This window comes from Pelophylax lessonae (assembly GCF_965119305.1).
Source record: "Pelophylax lessonae genome assembly, chromosome: 3".
Classification (NCBI taxonomy): Eukaryota; Metazoa; Chordata; class Amphibia; order Anura; family Ranidae; genus Pelophylax; species Pelophylax lessonae.
The window spans coordinates 147,725,675-147,741,386 of record NC_138770.1 but is presented as its reverse complement, the minus strand read 5'-3'; the positions used below and the strand labels follow the sequence as shown (position 1 = coordinate 147,741,386).

Sequence of the window (15,712 nt, the reverse complement as noted above, 5' to 3'; positions counted from 1 at the left end):
ATGGTAAGAAAGAGTTCTTTCTATCCTATAAACATGTCACAAATCCTCCTACTTTGAGTGTGATTTTATGTGTGCAAAAAGCCAGGAGGCTTGGTTTGGGAGCTAACAATCTATTGTATACATGTTTTAAAGATGTAATCTGTGGCATTCTGGGAATCTTATGGGTTAAGTATAAGCTACCTACCAGTCAGAAGCCATGGACATGTAGACTGCCTTCCAAATCAGATCTCCAGCTATTAGCAGGCCTCCCTAACGGCCATGCGGTCCGCCAGGGCCGGTACCGCCAACCACGCCATATCCCCATGCAGAGAGAGTGTTGTGTGCCTGCAGCACACCGCTAGTCAGCACAGGCCGCCGCCATTTTTTTTGCTGGATCGCACGAGCCGCCATTTTGGCGTAGCCTCGTGTCTCCAGCATGGGGGCGGCCATGTTTGAGGTGATTCTACACCTCGTGGAGCTTGGGGGAGGCGCCGGAAGGCGTGCAGAGGGGCGGAGCCGCCTCCCTTCTTCCTGGGCAGCCAGCCAAAAGACTTCCTGTTTGTCTAAGACAGCGCTGTAAGCTGTTGCAGTTTAACTCTGAACATCAAGTGGTGAGCCTGGGGGTCTATCTCTCTCTCTCTCGATCGATAGGGATCCCTAGCAGGTAACACTAAGGGGTTTTTTTGTGGCACTGAGGGTCAAAAAAAAAAAAAAAAAAAAAAGTTTTTTCTTTACTTTTGAATTATATCATCCAGGAAGTAACTGGAGTTATTATGGACCCTGCCACACATATTCCCCCACCTGTTTCCCTCGAGGGGGCCTCGGGACCCGCCGGTGCACAGAGTATAGAGTCATTTACAGCAATTTTGGAGTCTATGGTGGCTCGGGTGGAGGCGGCCTGTCAGGGACGGGGGTCAAGGAAGCGACCCCCGCCTACCCCTATACTATCTGACACCTCTGACTCTGATTCAGAGATGGTCACTGCAGTTGCAGGTTCCTCTGCAAGGGCTGTTATCCCAGGTAAAGCCCCCTCAGACAGTGAGGAGGACGCTTCTTCTCCTGCTATAATTCAGGAAGAAGCATTGGTGGACGCACTAGTTGTGGCAGTGCAAGAAACCTTAAAACTTGAGGCTTTACCGGCAGAGGCAACTGAAACAGAAAGGCCTTTTGGGACTAATAAGCCCATCAAGACGGCGAAGGCTTTTCCTGTACCTAAATGTTTTGGTAATCAGATTAAAGGAGAATGGGAGCATTCTAAACGTACCTTTACTATTTCCAAGCGTATTGCTAGACGCTATCCGTTTGAGGAATCCATCATTAAGAAATGGACGGTACCACCAGTCGTAGATCCGCCTATTTCCAGGCTGAATAAAGCCACGGTTATTCCAGTGGAGGACACTTCGTCCTTTAAGGATCCGGTGGATCGAAAGATAGAAGCGGAGTCCCGCACTATCTTTTCTCTGATAGGGTCAGCATTTAGACCAGTAATTGTTATTGGTCTAGTTTCCCAGACACTTACGGAATGGGCGAAAATGGTACGCCAAGATCTTAGGGGAAAAGATATTCCCCAGGAGACATCTGATTTGATGGAACAGATTATACAAGGGCTACAGTTTATCTGTGACGCAGCCTTGGACACTACTCCCTTGTTAGGGCATGCATCTAAGTTAGCAGTGATCCTCAGACGTGTGCTGTGGTTAAAATGCTGGTCAGCTGACCTAGGTTCCAAAAAGACTTTGACCAATCTCCCTTTTCAGGGGAATCGTCTATTTGGAGCCAACCTAGATGAAATCATTAAGGATGCCACCGGGGGCAAGAGTACTTTTTTGCCACAGGCTGCAAAAGTTAAGGGACCTCGCAACAAGCGAGGACCTTTCTTTACCGCCCATAAAGGGCGCCCGGCTGGTACTCCCGGGAAAGGCAAGACTCCTCCAGGAGGGTTCAAGAAGGGATGGTCGGACAAGCAGAGGACCAACCCAGCCAAACCCGAAGTAAAGGAGTACACAGCCTGAAGGTGCGCCCCCACCCGATTTCAGGGTGGGGGGACGTTTTCACCGGTATTCAGGACATTAGATCGAGCATCTACCACTACTACCGGTGCGATTCTTCCCTTCCAACATTTAAGTACAGGAAGCGGTAGTTACCGTTCCCTGTATAGATCTTTTCCTTTACCTTTTCCTAAGATTAGTCCCGATACCTCACAGGAATCGGATCTGATTGACCAGATAGGCCAAGTAGCCTCTAGTCGGGTGACTTCGGTCCCTGAGGTTCAACCAGAAAAGATCACCTTTCCTGATAACAATCAGGTATCTGATAAATGTGTGGGAACAGAAAACGACCAGACTTTCTCGGATGGTCGGGGCCAGATAGCTCTAGGGACGCCTGGTTCAGATCCTATCAGCGCCAGTGGTCCTAGAAATTCTAGGCTGGCCTCTTCAAGCCGGCCTGGCCGACTTGGACATGTTAGTCGCAGACGTTCTGTGGGAACTTCGTCTCAGGGAGTGTCTGTGGTCTCAAGGACCTATTTACCTTCGTGCTTTACAGTCGCTGGTTTTAATGGCCTGGCCATTGAGACCCAAGTACTGAAGGACAGAGGTTTGTCTACTTCAGTCATTCCTACCCTTATTAAAGCAAGGAAAGCGACTTCAAGCAAAGTCTATTATCACACATGGAAGACTTACATTGCGTGGTGCGAATCTTTAGGATTTCCTCCACGTACCTATTCGGTGTCTCGAATATTGGCCTTTTTGCAACAAGGGGTTGAGCAGAAGCTAGCCTTGAGCACCATCAAGGGTCAAGTTTCAGCATTAGCAATCTTCTTTCAGAAACCTTTAGCTACCAAATCCTTGGTGCGGAATTTCATCCAGGGGGTGCGGCACCTGGCTCCTCCAGTCCGCGCGCCCTTACCGCCCTGGGATCTTAATTTGGTTTTGTCGGTTCTACAGAAACCTCCCTTTGAAAACATCAGGGAGATTCCCTTGCTTACTTTATCCCAGAAGGTGGCCTTCTTGGTGGCTATTACTTCTGCTCGCAGGGTGTCAGAGCTGGCTGCATTATCATGCCAGTCCCCATACCTAGTGATTCATAGGGATAAGGTAGTACTTCATCCTAAGCCATCTTTTCTTCCTAAGGTGGTTTCAGATTTTCATCTGAATGAAGATATTGTACTACCTTCCTTGTGTCCTCAGCCCAAGCATCATCGGGAACATGCGTTGCATTCCTTGGATGTGGTTCGGGCAATCAGGGTATACCTGAAAGCTACGGAATCATTCCGTAAGACGGATTCACTTTTTGTGATCACGGATGGCCCCAGAAAGGGTTTGCCTGCATCTGCCGCGACCATTGCCAAATGGATTAGACAAACGGTGGTACAGGCTTATTCTATTAAGGGTCAGAGTCCTCCGTTCCCTGTTAGGGCGCACTCCACTCGAGCGCTCAGTACTTCCTGGGCCTTTCGCCATCAGGCGTCAGTGGTCCAGGTATGTAAGGCGGCCACTTGGTCGTCGGTACATACCTTTACTAAATTCTATAAGATTGATGTGACGGCATCGGCGGATGCCTCATTTGGCCGCAAGGTTTTGCAGGCCGCAATTTGAGGAGACCGGTGGTCTACCTCGAGGGTTTTTTTCTGTTTGAAAAAAAAAAAAAAAAAAAGAAAAATTTTTTTCTCTCTTTTGTTGAGTCTCATCATTAAGGATGAGCATTGTAAACTTCTAGTTGGCACCGGTTGGGCCTTCTAGATTGGGATTTGATTTCCATTTTCCCACCCCTCAGTTGTGATACTGCTCTGGGACGTCCCGAAGGTGGTGTATCACCGAGGACTACGTCTGTCGATGAGCGCTAGAGAAAAATAGATTTTTGTAAAATCTTACCGTAAAATCCTTTTCTCTTAGCTCATCGACAGACGTAGTCCCCGCCCCTCTGTTTTGGAGTTGGGTTGGGTTAAATTCTCTAAGCACTGCTTTTTCACATAACTGATTTGCTGAGGCAGAGAGAGAGAGGATATACCCTCTGGGACTGCCCCTAGGGTGTGGCCAGAGCTTTTTAATTTCCTGTCTAGTCCTGCTCCTGCGGAGGTAACATAACCCGAAGGTGGTGTATCACCGAGGACTACGTCTGTCGATGAGCTAAGAGAAAAGGATTTTACGGTAAGATTTTACAAAAATCCATTTTTCTCTGATGTTCATTGACGGACACAGCACCCACCTCTCTATTGAGTTGGGTTAAATTTCTTCTGCCACTGATTGCAACAAAACGGAGTGCCTATAGCAGGAAGTGGGAGTATATCCCCTGGGACTGCCCCATAGGAGTGGTAAAGATTTTTCATGCCTAGTATCCCACTCCTGTAGGGGGCAGCATAACCCAATGGTGAAGAAGATTCTGGAGCGGTTTGTCAATAAACATCAGAGAAAAGGATTTTACGGTAAGAAAAAAATCCAATTTTGTGGGAAAAAAATACACTTTTTTTAAATTATATTAGAAAACAGTAAAGTTAGCCCAATTTTTTTGTATAATGTGAAAGTTGATGTTACACCGAGTAAATTGATACCCAATATGTCATGCTCTAAATTTGCGCACGCTTGTGGAATGGCAACAAACGACGGTACTTAAAAATCTCCATATGCGACTCTTTAAAAAAATGTTACAGGTTAGCGCTAGAATTATTGCTCTCGCTCTAACAATCGGGGTGATACCTCATAGTGTGGTTTGAACACTGTTTACATGTTTTTTTTTTTTTTTACTTGTTATTTTTATACTGTCCCTTTTTAATTTATTTATTTTTTTGATTGCTTTTATTCCTATTACAAGGAATGTAAATATCCCTTTTATTAGAAATAAGCAGGACAGGGCCTATTTAATGGGAGATCTGGGGTCAAAAAGACCTCAGATCTCACATTAACACCTAAAAGCAAGAAAAGTCCTCTTACATTTGCCTAAAAAAAAAAAAAAAAATCAGGCTCTCTAAGGCAGTTAGGTGGAAGTGACGTCTGACGTTGTTCCTGTCCTCCAAGGGCATAGAGTCAAGTGGGGCCATCTTTCCCTTACTCGACTTCCTGCCCATCACTCCACAGGATCAGATTATTTCCGCCACTACCTGTCGGGGGCACCTCTTCTGCTGCCCATAAAAGTGATCCCATGGCGAATCCGCCACCGGGACCACTTTTATTTGAAAGATGGTCACCCACTGTATAAAAAAAATACAGGGGCTATGTCAATTAGCTGCTGCCATAACCACGGTATCCAATGTCAAAGAAATGACGTGTATATATACAGTGGGCGGTCCGGAAGTGTCTAACCTTTTCCCATAGTATGTTGTAGCAGCTTTGCAAACCTACATCAGTAGTGTGGGCGATCTGTTTGGACAGATCCTTGAAAGGTGTCCAGATACAGCGGCTCTATTCTAGTTACATTGCAGCAGTACAGCACAGTCCTCTTCTGCCATAAAAGCCATCCCCAGAGTCACTAGCGTAAATAAAGTCTCTTATGAAGCTACGCATCTTGATGTGTCGAAGTATCTTCTAGAGTATACGACACTCGCAACAGCCTTGCTATACCTCTGGGCCTTTAAAGCTAGCTTGGTTGTCAGTTTTACAGCAAGGCTTCTGTCAGTCCAAAATTAGTTCAGAAAGCCTGAATTGCCCGAGGTGCTACAGCACTACTGCAAGTTCTCTTTTGTACATTGTGGAATGTGGAGGTACCCTAAGCTTGTTAAGTAACTGTACTTCCATGATAATTGCGCTGACTCTTCATGTGTATGCATGTGAGTGCATATAGGTGTATGCATAGGTGGAAAGGCATATACACAACCATCAAATTTGTAGACCGAAGATGAGTGAAGTTTTTGTTAGGCTGTCTTGCTGTAAGCAGCTAAAGTATATAACGTTCGCGTTGCATGTATTTTTTTTTGCTATGACCTCCAAGACATGACATGTAAACTTTGAGAAGCTTGCTTGTTGCTGTAGGTATTTAAAACCTTATATTTTCAATAAAATGTATCTGACCTAAAAAAAAATAATTAGTCCAGAAACGTCAAAGGCTGGTGACTAGGTAGGATTGGCCAATTGTTCAAAAAAATAAAGTAACGCAACAAAATGCCTACATGTTTCTACTTTACAAAGCCTTGATCATGGCTGTTCTGCTGTATTTCGTTGCTTGCCCTAAATACTGTTCTATCCCTCAGGTGGTGGGCATCAAAAGCCAAATCACCCGACAGCTGTATACTTTAAGGGCCGGTTCACATCTGCATTGTGCATTTTTGGTGTGTTGCTTTTTAGGTGGGTTTTTCCATGCATTTTAGGGCCGCTACCAGTGAACTCTATAAAACATACATGTTGAGGAAAGCGCATTAAAGATATAGCATGCAGGACTTTTCTTACTGCACCACACCTAAAACATGTGAACAGGGCCCAAATCACACAGGGGAGACATTTTAACTGATTAAAGCTGTTGGGTGATTTGGCTTTTGACATTCACTGCCTGTGGGATGAAAAAGTATTTACTGAAAGCTACAAAATACGGAAAAATAGCCATGAATAGGGCTCCGTAAAGCGAAATGTGTAGGCATTTTGTTGCTATTCTTGATTTTAATGAATAAAGAACTGGCTGATTATATCTGTATCAGTCCTCTTTAGTGAATTGAAGTCTAAATTATTGCTTCTGGTTTTTACTGTTAAAAAAGACAACCGTATTTATCACCTCCGATCCCTATAACAGTTAGGCCGGCCATACACTGTTCTGCTTAACCAGCCGAGATTACTACATACTATGTATGTAACTATGGATTATCGCTAGCAGCTGCTATAGCCGCTAGTGATGATCATTGTCTTCTTCCGGCAGTGAAGCAACGCATGGTTGCAGGAAAGAAATTTGCTCCGTGTATGGTTGGCCCTAGTTTTTGTCCATTGTTGTTTGAAAGCGCTCACACCCCAAGAGCTAACAGGTATATGTAAATACACAAGACATTCACCATCTGTTAGCTTGAGAGAAGGTTACATAATAATAAACACTGTCTGACCTGTGCAGACACCTCGGTCACACTGTGTGACCTGTGCAGACACACCTTGGTTGACCCATCTTAGGAGACGGATTGAGTCCCCTATCTCAGGTTGGCTTTTCCTTTGAGATTAGGTTCACATGTATGCTCAGCTGATACAAGGGTACATATTTATGCACCTGTCCTTTTACCAGCCAGATATTTTATCCACATTTCATATGTGTGGGCTACATCTTCTAAATGATACCGTGTTGTTAGGGCTGGCAACTCACTGTCCTTAGGTGTAGTTACTAATCACTGTAATAATAGATTGTACTCATTGAAATGTAATGCTAATTTACTTTACAGCTACAGCTTTTATAGTATCCGCTTTAAGGCTGTATGTGAGTTTTCCCTAAGGTGTGCAACAATTTGCAATAACTTAGTCATGAAGCTTTTGATTAAAAAATTGACAGAAATGTTGCATTGCTATTTCCTTGTTAACATTGCAAGTCAGAACCAAAGGCTTTGATGACTGTGTAAAATATGTTGACTTACAGGCAAAACCAAAGATCAAAAAAGGGAAAGCAGTATACAACTGCATGGCAGACAATCCAGATGAGCTGACCTTCGTAGAGGGGGAGATCATTGTGGTAGATGGAGAAGAGGACCAGGAGTGGTGGGTGAGTAGACTCTTCTGGGCTCAGAGTGGACAAGTTAAAGTGACTTTGTCATGACAGTAGCGTAGAGACTGCTTATGCTTGCATCCTAACCAAAATGATTGTTGCTTGGCTATGCCTTGTATCAATGCTTTTTGAATCACAGATCCAGAAGACTCATTCTGCAGATAAGTGTCAGAATTCCTATAATTCACTATTTTTGTTCCATGCCAGTGATTCTGGGAGCATTGATACCATCGTATCAGTCTGATAACCAGACAGCGACTATTTTAGGAGCAAAGGTCAACAGTGGCTGTGTCCATAATTCTCCCATGACAAACATAAGGGCAGCATCATCAGCCAATATTGCTGGTTTTAAAACATGTGCCCAATAAGTTCTATGGCTGTTCTATGGATGTTACAAGTGCTTGTTTATTGGGAATGATGTAAGTTTTCCTACTTTTTTAAATATATTTTGAAGATACAGTTTACACTGTATGTAAGGTGGAGCCTTTCTCTATCTTTATGGTCCAATGCACTGTTTTGACACCAATCTATCTGGAGCGGATTCATTGCGTTGTTGCGTGTGGAAACGTTTGGAGTCTTCAAGTACAACTCCTGGACACATTCAAAACGTGGTTGACCTGTGTGGGTAACTAAGTCCATATGTTCTGGTAAGCAGTAATTTTTACAAGTGGTGGAAGGTTTTCACATTTAAGATTGGAGCACTGAAGGTGGCATGACCCTGTTCTGTGATTATTCACTGCACTGGGATAAATGATTTATATTCTGCGGACTTTATTCCCTTGGACTGCACTGTCATTTTATTATGGTTATATATTTATATATATATATATTTCTTCACATTTTTTGTTCAGTTTTATTATGGGATATCTATTTTGCGATTTAGTTTGACGCTGCACTTTGATTATCTATATTCAGAGTGTCCCTTTACCTTCTCTCTCGGAGGCCTCCTGACTACTATTAGGTGCCCCTTGATTGCTAGAGGAGGGCGACCAGTTCTTTCCCCAACTCAAAATCTCTGGGGGTGGACGGCTTGCCCATGTAAATCTTTAAATTGTTTGCGTCTGACACCTTGCCCCACACACAGTACTTGATGAAGCCAGAGCCTGCCAGAGTCTATGACTAGAGCAACTATAATCTTTATACTTAAACCAGGAAAGGACCCTCTGGACCCAGGTTCTTTTCGCCCCATCTCGTTGCTCCAAAGCGACAAAATCTTGGCCAAAGTCTTGGCATTACGGTTGAACAAAGTAATTTCGTCCATCATTCATGCTGACCAATCAGGCTTTATGCCCCAAAAGTCCACGGCCGTAAACGTACTCGTTATTTTTAAACTTACGGTCACACCCTGATAATATTGGGGACAGGGCTTTGCTATCTCTTGACTCCCACAAGGCATTGGATAGCATTGAATGGGGGTGTGGGACTGCACCCAGTGCTCTCTGGATTCCCTGATACATGTACCTGTACGGATAAAAAAGATCCCTCTGGTGGTGAAGGGTCTCAAACCTGTCTCAGGGTCTCTCATGGGTCCCGTCCGTATCCAGAGTCATCACTATGGTTACAAGTGGCACAGGTTGGGGAGCACACTTTGACTCCCGACTGGTGCAATGGTCCTGGAAGAATGAAGATTCAAAGCGATCTTCAAACTGGAGAGAACTGAGAGCAATCAAGGTGGCTCTCAGAGCCTTCCAGACAGAATTATAGGGACACAATGTGCAGGTCCGCTCAGACAATTCCGCAGCAGTTGCTTATGTCAACCAACAAGTGGAGACGAGGAGCTAGCCTCTGTGGGCTCTGGCAGAAGGAATTCTTCAGTGGGCTGAAGCCCAGGTGCTCTCCCCGTCGGCGGTTCACCTACATGAGTGCAATGTGTGGATCTGTTTGCTTCTTGGCAGAATACGAAAGCATGGCTCTTTATCTCCCTGAACAGGTGGGACGGGGCGCTTTGAGTGGACGTGCTCGCTCAGAGCTGGCATTTCTCCAGATGCTATGCCTTCCCCCCGCCTGTACTAATACCAGCGGTCCTGATGAAGTTTCAGAAGGAAGGCACTACCCTGATCCTCATTGCAGCACATTGGCCCAGGAGACCATGTTTTTCAGTCCTGAAGGGTCCGGCCGTTGAACCCCCTTGATTCTACCAGTTCGAGAGGACCTTCTTCTTTTTCAGGGTCCAGTTTCCTGTCTCCAGGTGGAGTACTGGAATCTCGCAGCCTTGTTTCTGAGGAAGAGTTGCTGAAAAGCAAGGGGTTTTCAGATTACTTGGTGGCGACTGCTTAGTAGCAGGTAAAAGGAAACACGGGCCATTTACCTTAAGACCTGGAAGCGTTTTAACAGCTGGAGCTCTTTGGATGTAGGCAGCCCAGTGGCAGTGCTGGAATTTCTGCAAAGTGAGGCAGATAAAGTTTTAGCTGTCAAAACCCTAAAGAGTCAAGTGTCTTTTTAGAAGTATCCTTAGCCGAAAACCCTTGGGTGATTCCATTCTTCAGGGCCTTAAACAGGCAGAGACCAGTGAGCAATCCCTCTTTTCCTATGTGGAATCTATCCGTGGTTCTACAGGCTCTCTTAGGAGAGCCATTTCAACCTATTAAGTCTTGTGCGGTCGAGTTTTTAACCCTCAAGACAGTTTTTTTAGTGGCGATCACTACCGCCAGAAGAGTTAGTGAATTGGAAGCTCTTTTTGTTAGAGCTCCTTTTCTACAAGTTTTTCCCGATCGCATTGCAATTAGGACAGATCTGGCTATTTTACCAAAAGTGGCCTCGAAGTTTCACAGAGACCAAGAAATAGTTTTACCAACTTTCTGTTCGAATCCTGTGAGTGAACAGGAGAGTAACTATCATAAGTTAGCTGTTAGGTGTGTCCTACAGTACTTGGATCGAACAAAGGAATTTAGGAAGTCTGATTCCTCCTTTATTCTATTTTCTGGCTCAGTAAAGGGTTCTAAAGCCTCTAAGCATTCTTTAGCCAGATTGCTTAGGTTAGCCATTAGCCAGGAATATGTTTCAAGCGGGTCGGAGGTCCCCGTGGGTATCAGGGTACATTCCACTAGGGCTGTGGCAACTTGTCAGCAGATCTGTCGGGCAGCAACCTGGTTCAGTTTTTTGACCTTCATCAAGCACTAAAGGCTGGACCTGTTGTCAGCTAAAGATCAGGCTTTTGGGCGCAAAGTCCTTTAAGCGGTGGTCCAATTCTAGGGGTAATTACTCACCTATACACTCAGAAATGGCTGTCCTGAAAGACGAAGGGGGACAGCACCGTTACCCACCCGAAGTAGTTCTGGACATATGGCGGTCAGAAGAATGTAGGTTGGTATGATATGTCTTTGTGTCTCCCCTGCTGGCCAGAGGTACTCTTGGAGAACTGGAGTGCACCGGCTGACATGAGGTTTAAATATACATGGTTGAGGTGGTGTTTCCTGAGAAGGAAGGGGCCAAGGTCTCTGTGTCAAGGTCTTACCTTGCCCTCCTGTTGGCATCCATTTTGGACATGTGCAGACTGCTGCCTCTTATAGACTCAGATTGCATCATCACTTGCCTGCTGCCTGGGCGTTGCACAGTGATGATGCTGCACGACTGACTATATCTATCACCTGATGGGTTGCAGTCCTTGCCCTTGTGTTTGTGCTCCAAGGTGCATCTCTGCTAGCAGTCTTCTGTTATCCTTGTTCCTCCATGTATGACCTAGGTTGGCTGACCACTGTCCTGGCTCTCGACCCGGCATTGGCAGACTACCCGCTTATGAACTCAACCACGGCTTGGATGACTACCCGCTTCTGGACTTGACCCCGGCTTGTTCCTGCTCCCACTTCCTCACTCTTGCTGTGCGTTTATTGTTGTTTGCTCCAATAAACTGCTTTATTTTACCTGCATTCCTGTGTGGTCTGGTTTCCTGGCAACCTGACACTCAAAGGTGGCTGTCCTGAAAGACTCCTGGAAAAGACGTTACCGGTAAGAGTAACTGTTTTTTTCATAAGAGTGAACTTTTCTGTAATCACTTGTCTACTGGGCACTTTTCCCCCTTCTTGCCCAGGCTAATTTTCAGCTTTCAGCGCTGTCATATTTTGAATGGCAATTGCGCGGTTCTGCAACACTGTACCCATATGAAATTATTGTTTTTTATCACACAAATAGAGCTTTATTTAGTGGTACTTGATTACCACAGCGTTTTTTATTTTTTTTGTTAAAAAAAAAAAAAAAGCCCAAAGATTTTGAAGAAAAAAACATTCATAGTTGGTTATAAACTTTTGCAAACAGGTAATTTTTCTTCTTCACTGATGTGTACTGATGAGGCAGCACTGGTGTGCTCTGATGTGGTGGCACTGATTGGCAGCACTGGTGGGAACTTTTGGGACTGCACTGATAATCAGTGCAGATGTCCATTTAACACAAGCTGGTTATCGGCTCTCTTCTCCCTTCCTCATGCTGTCGGTGTGAGGATAGGAAAGCCAATACCTGGCTTGTGTTAACATCCGTATTCAGCTGTCATTGGACACCGCTCATCACGTGGTAAAGGGCCGATGTGATTGGCCCTTTACCCCAGTCTGTGATCAACGGAGTCTAAAGGGCAGCGCAATGGATGCAATGTAAGCCTGCGCTGTAGCCGTTTTTGGCTATACCGCAGGGATCCTCAAACTACGTCCCTCCAGCTGTTGGTGAACTACACATCCCATGAGGCATTGTTAAACTCTGACATTCACAGACATGACTAGGCATGATGGGAATTGTAGTTCCTGAACAACTGGAGGGCCATAGTTTAAATACCACTGCGCCATAGCGTGGGCGGAAAGGGGTTAAGCGTTAGAAAAATAAAAAAACCTGGAAACTTGTTTCTTTGCAAAGCTGCACATGATTTTGCATTCTCCAATTTTAGTAAATCAACCTTTGTGTACAGGTATGTCAATTTTTTTTCTTCACGCTGGCGAACGTAGTGGGACAAGAAGCTGCCCAGCACAGCTGTGTGAATAAGCACATATGTATACATACTGCTGTGTACAGAAGCACACAGAACTTGACACTATGTACATCTGTATGCAGCATTTTGTATACCCCTGTAAAAAAAAATTGGGACTTCAATACTCACATCCTCTCAAGCACTGCCTCACTCTCCCTGCCTCTGTTATCCAGCGTTGGTACTCTTCTGGGGGGGATGAAACCGAACATCATTCAGCTCCATACACATGAACCAAAAACATAATGGGCCTTTACCCGTTGGTGTGCCATGAGTATGCCCTGGACCCACAAGAGAATGCACTTTCTGCAACATTCAGGACTATTGAACTAAGAAGAGGACTCATGATGTAATGGACTGGAACAAAGACTCCTGGGGAAAAAGTTATGTAGAAAGCCTTAAAGAAAAAAGGGGAGGGGATTTTTGCTTTAAGGGGACGTTAACATTAGGAAACAATTAATGTAATGACTTTTCAATCAATGTCTGGATTTAGTTTTTAGCCAGCCATAATATTACATCTAGTAGGATTTTAATGTTTGACTCATTTTGTATCTAAATTTACTTCACAGATTGGACATATAGACGGCGAGCCATCACGACGAGGTGCGTTTCCTGTGTCCTTTGTACACTTCTTTGTAGAATAAGCCATCCGGGAATACGAGGACCTGTGTCTCCGAGTCCAGCTGAGCAGAGGACCCCCAGCGTACTGACCCCCAGAATATTGAAGAGCTAGAGCCATGCACCATGACTGGCAGCTGAACTCTAACCTCTGTTCATTACCTTTACACACTCCTGCTGTCAGAGGTACAGAGGAGAGGCTTTTGCCGAGACTCCCACTTCAGTGTATATTTATTGTTCCTGTACGGAAGTTTGTTGCCAATCGGATGTAGATATTTTTGTTGAACTCTAGAGATTTCTGCAGTCTTAAACTCCCAGGATCTTTTATATGACCCTGACTTTCTATGATTAATGGTTTAGTAATGGTGTCTCTGTCCATAGATCCCACTCCTTTTTAAAGAGGAACTGAAATACATTGCAGGGCAATGCACTATAGACTCATCTGCAGCTAATGGGTTAACAACTCTTAGGGGAAAAAATGTTTTTCTATATAATAACTTTACTTTTTTATGGAATTAATCGTTTAGCTCTGTGTGATTTGCTAAAAAATAACCAGACAAATCGAATAAACCTTTATGCTGCCTACTTTGAATTTGGAGTGATCATTTTTGAGTCATTTTTTGTATTAAATCTTAATAGCAGATATAAAAGATGCAAACAAATGCAGCTCTGTATTCATAAATCAGTTTTCAGGCTTATGCACCAATGTGAAAACTGTTGATTTACGGATCATGGAGCAGACAGAAGCTGTCTCATCTCCTCTCATTATTGGTGCAAGGTCTTCCTGTGGGCAGCCTGGGAAGGCTACACGCCTCACTGGGAGCACCGAGCGTTCTTGGAAGTACTATTGTTGGTGTCAGGCAGGCTAGTAGTGCCTGCATGAAGATCTGATCTCAATACATCTGGTGAACTGCTCAGTGACTTCCCTGTCCTTTTATATGGTCTGCAAATGGAGCTTTTCTACGCAATTACCGGTAATGTGAGCCTCTCAGTTTCGTTGTTCATATATCAGAGAATCCCACAGCATCTTCTCCCCCATGCTCCACCAGTCTAAGGTCCTAAAGTCATTAACACCAGTGAGGGGCCATAGCCCTGAAATGGGCGTGAAAAAGGCCAAGGGATAGTCCATCGCTGAAGCATGGTGGAGCACCATCTCCTGGAGGAGCGGAGGATCAGTAGGTAAAGGCACTTCTCCTTTTCCTTAGTCAAAATGAGCAGTTAACCCATGCAGTGTGAGTGCAGACCCCACTGCAATTATAATTTCTTGGAGTTAGGCTTAAAAATTGCAGGCAAAACACAGTATAATCAAGTATTTTAAATGCTTACTTGTAGTGTTTTCCTTTCCATAAATGTATTTTTTTCTTTGCTTGCAATGCGTCTTTTAGCTAAAAAAACGGACTACTCCAGGAGAGTTAATTTCTTGGAAAACAACAAGAGCGCACCAACCTTATGCATTACCACTAAAAAAGTTTAATAAAATCAAAGAAGGTAGCGTACAAGGTTGTGAAGATGTCATCACGCTATCCAGCAGTAGAGAAGTGTCCTGGAAGCTAGGAGTCCCTATTTCCTACATGCTTGTACATATACTATGTTTGCGAGTATATTGTACACTACCTTCTTTGATTTTAATAAACTTTTTTAGTGGTAATGCACAAGGTCGATGCGCCCTTCTCTTGTTGTTTTCTTGTGGTGCTTTTTGGATACCCTTGGTCCTGAGGAGGGCAGCAAGACCACTCCATTTGTTCCTAAAAAAAAAAAAAAAACACCTAGATCATTTTCCTTTCTGCACACCACTCGAGCGCAGGAGAGATACTGTTTTTTGAAGTTAATTTATTGGCCCAGCCCTCTCTTCTGGAAGTGTCTTATTACTCTGTGTTGGCCAAGCTCCTCTGCTCCTCAATACATAACCTTTTATATAGCTTCTGTGGTAGGAGGAGGGGAAGGGAAATCTATAGTGTGTCACATGAGTGACAACTGAGGCTGCTATATTTGCATCCAAGATGGCAGAGTCCTGCAGAATTCTCAGTGCTAGAACAGGTAAATTAAATGCCTAAAATTTTGTTTGTTGAATGGTCTGGTGACAGGGTTTCTTTTTTTGGAGAACTCAAGGCAGGGTAAGAATTTACTATGTTGATATGCATGTATATTATGTATAATGTTCGTACAGTATATTTTAAGCTTATTTTTTTTCCACTTTTCTTTGTTTTTTTGTCTTTTTATTTTGTGGCCAAAATTATGTCCTACATCCCCTGAGTCTTTATGGCATTTTTTTTCTTTCACCTGGAGGAGGGGACTTTCTAAACTAAGCCCTCTTGTCTGCATGCTTGAGCTAAGTGCAGATGGATGCCAGGAAGTAAATGTTATATACAGTTGTGTTAAAAAAAAATATAGCAGTATGTTTACAAAAGAGGCTAAAGCTCAAAATCCTTATAATAGCTTTTGTTTCCATACACGCAAATGCATTGGGAACACTGCACAGTCTATTCCAAATCAAAAAATGAAGAAAAACGT

General features: G+C 44.1%; 1 protein-coding gene across 1 annotated transcript in view; it reads left to right on the top strand.

Moving 5' to 3' along the window:
- Positions 1-13,778, top strand: part of ASAP2 (ArfGAP with SH3 domain, ankyrin repeat and PH domain 2) — a 460,853-nt gene extending 447,075 nt beyond the window's left edge. The window contains exons 27-28 of the mRNA XM_082252497.1: positions 7,513-7,635; positions 13,153-13,778. Coding sequence (XP_082108623.1) covers positions 7,513-7,635; positions 13,153-13,227 — 198 coding nt within the window. The 3' untranslated portion in view covers positions 13,228-13,778. The remainder of the gene's footprint in view (positions 1-7,512; positions 7,636-13,152) is intronic.
- The last annotated feature ends 1,934 nt before the right edge of the window (positions 13,779-15,712 follow it).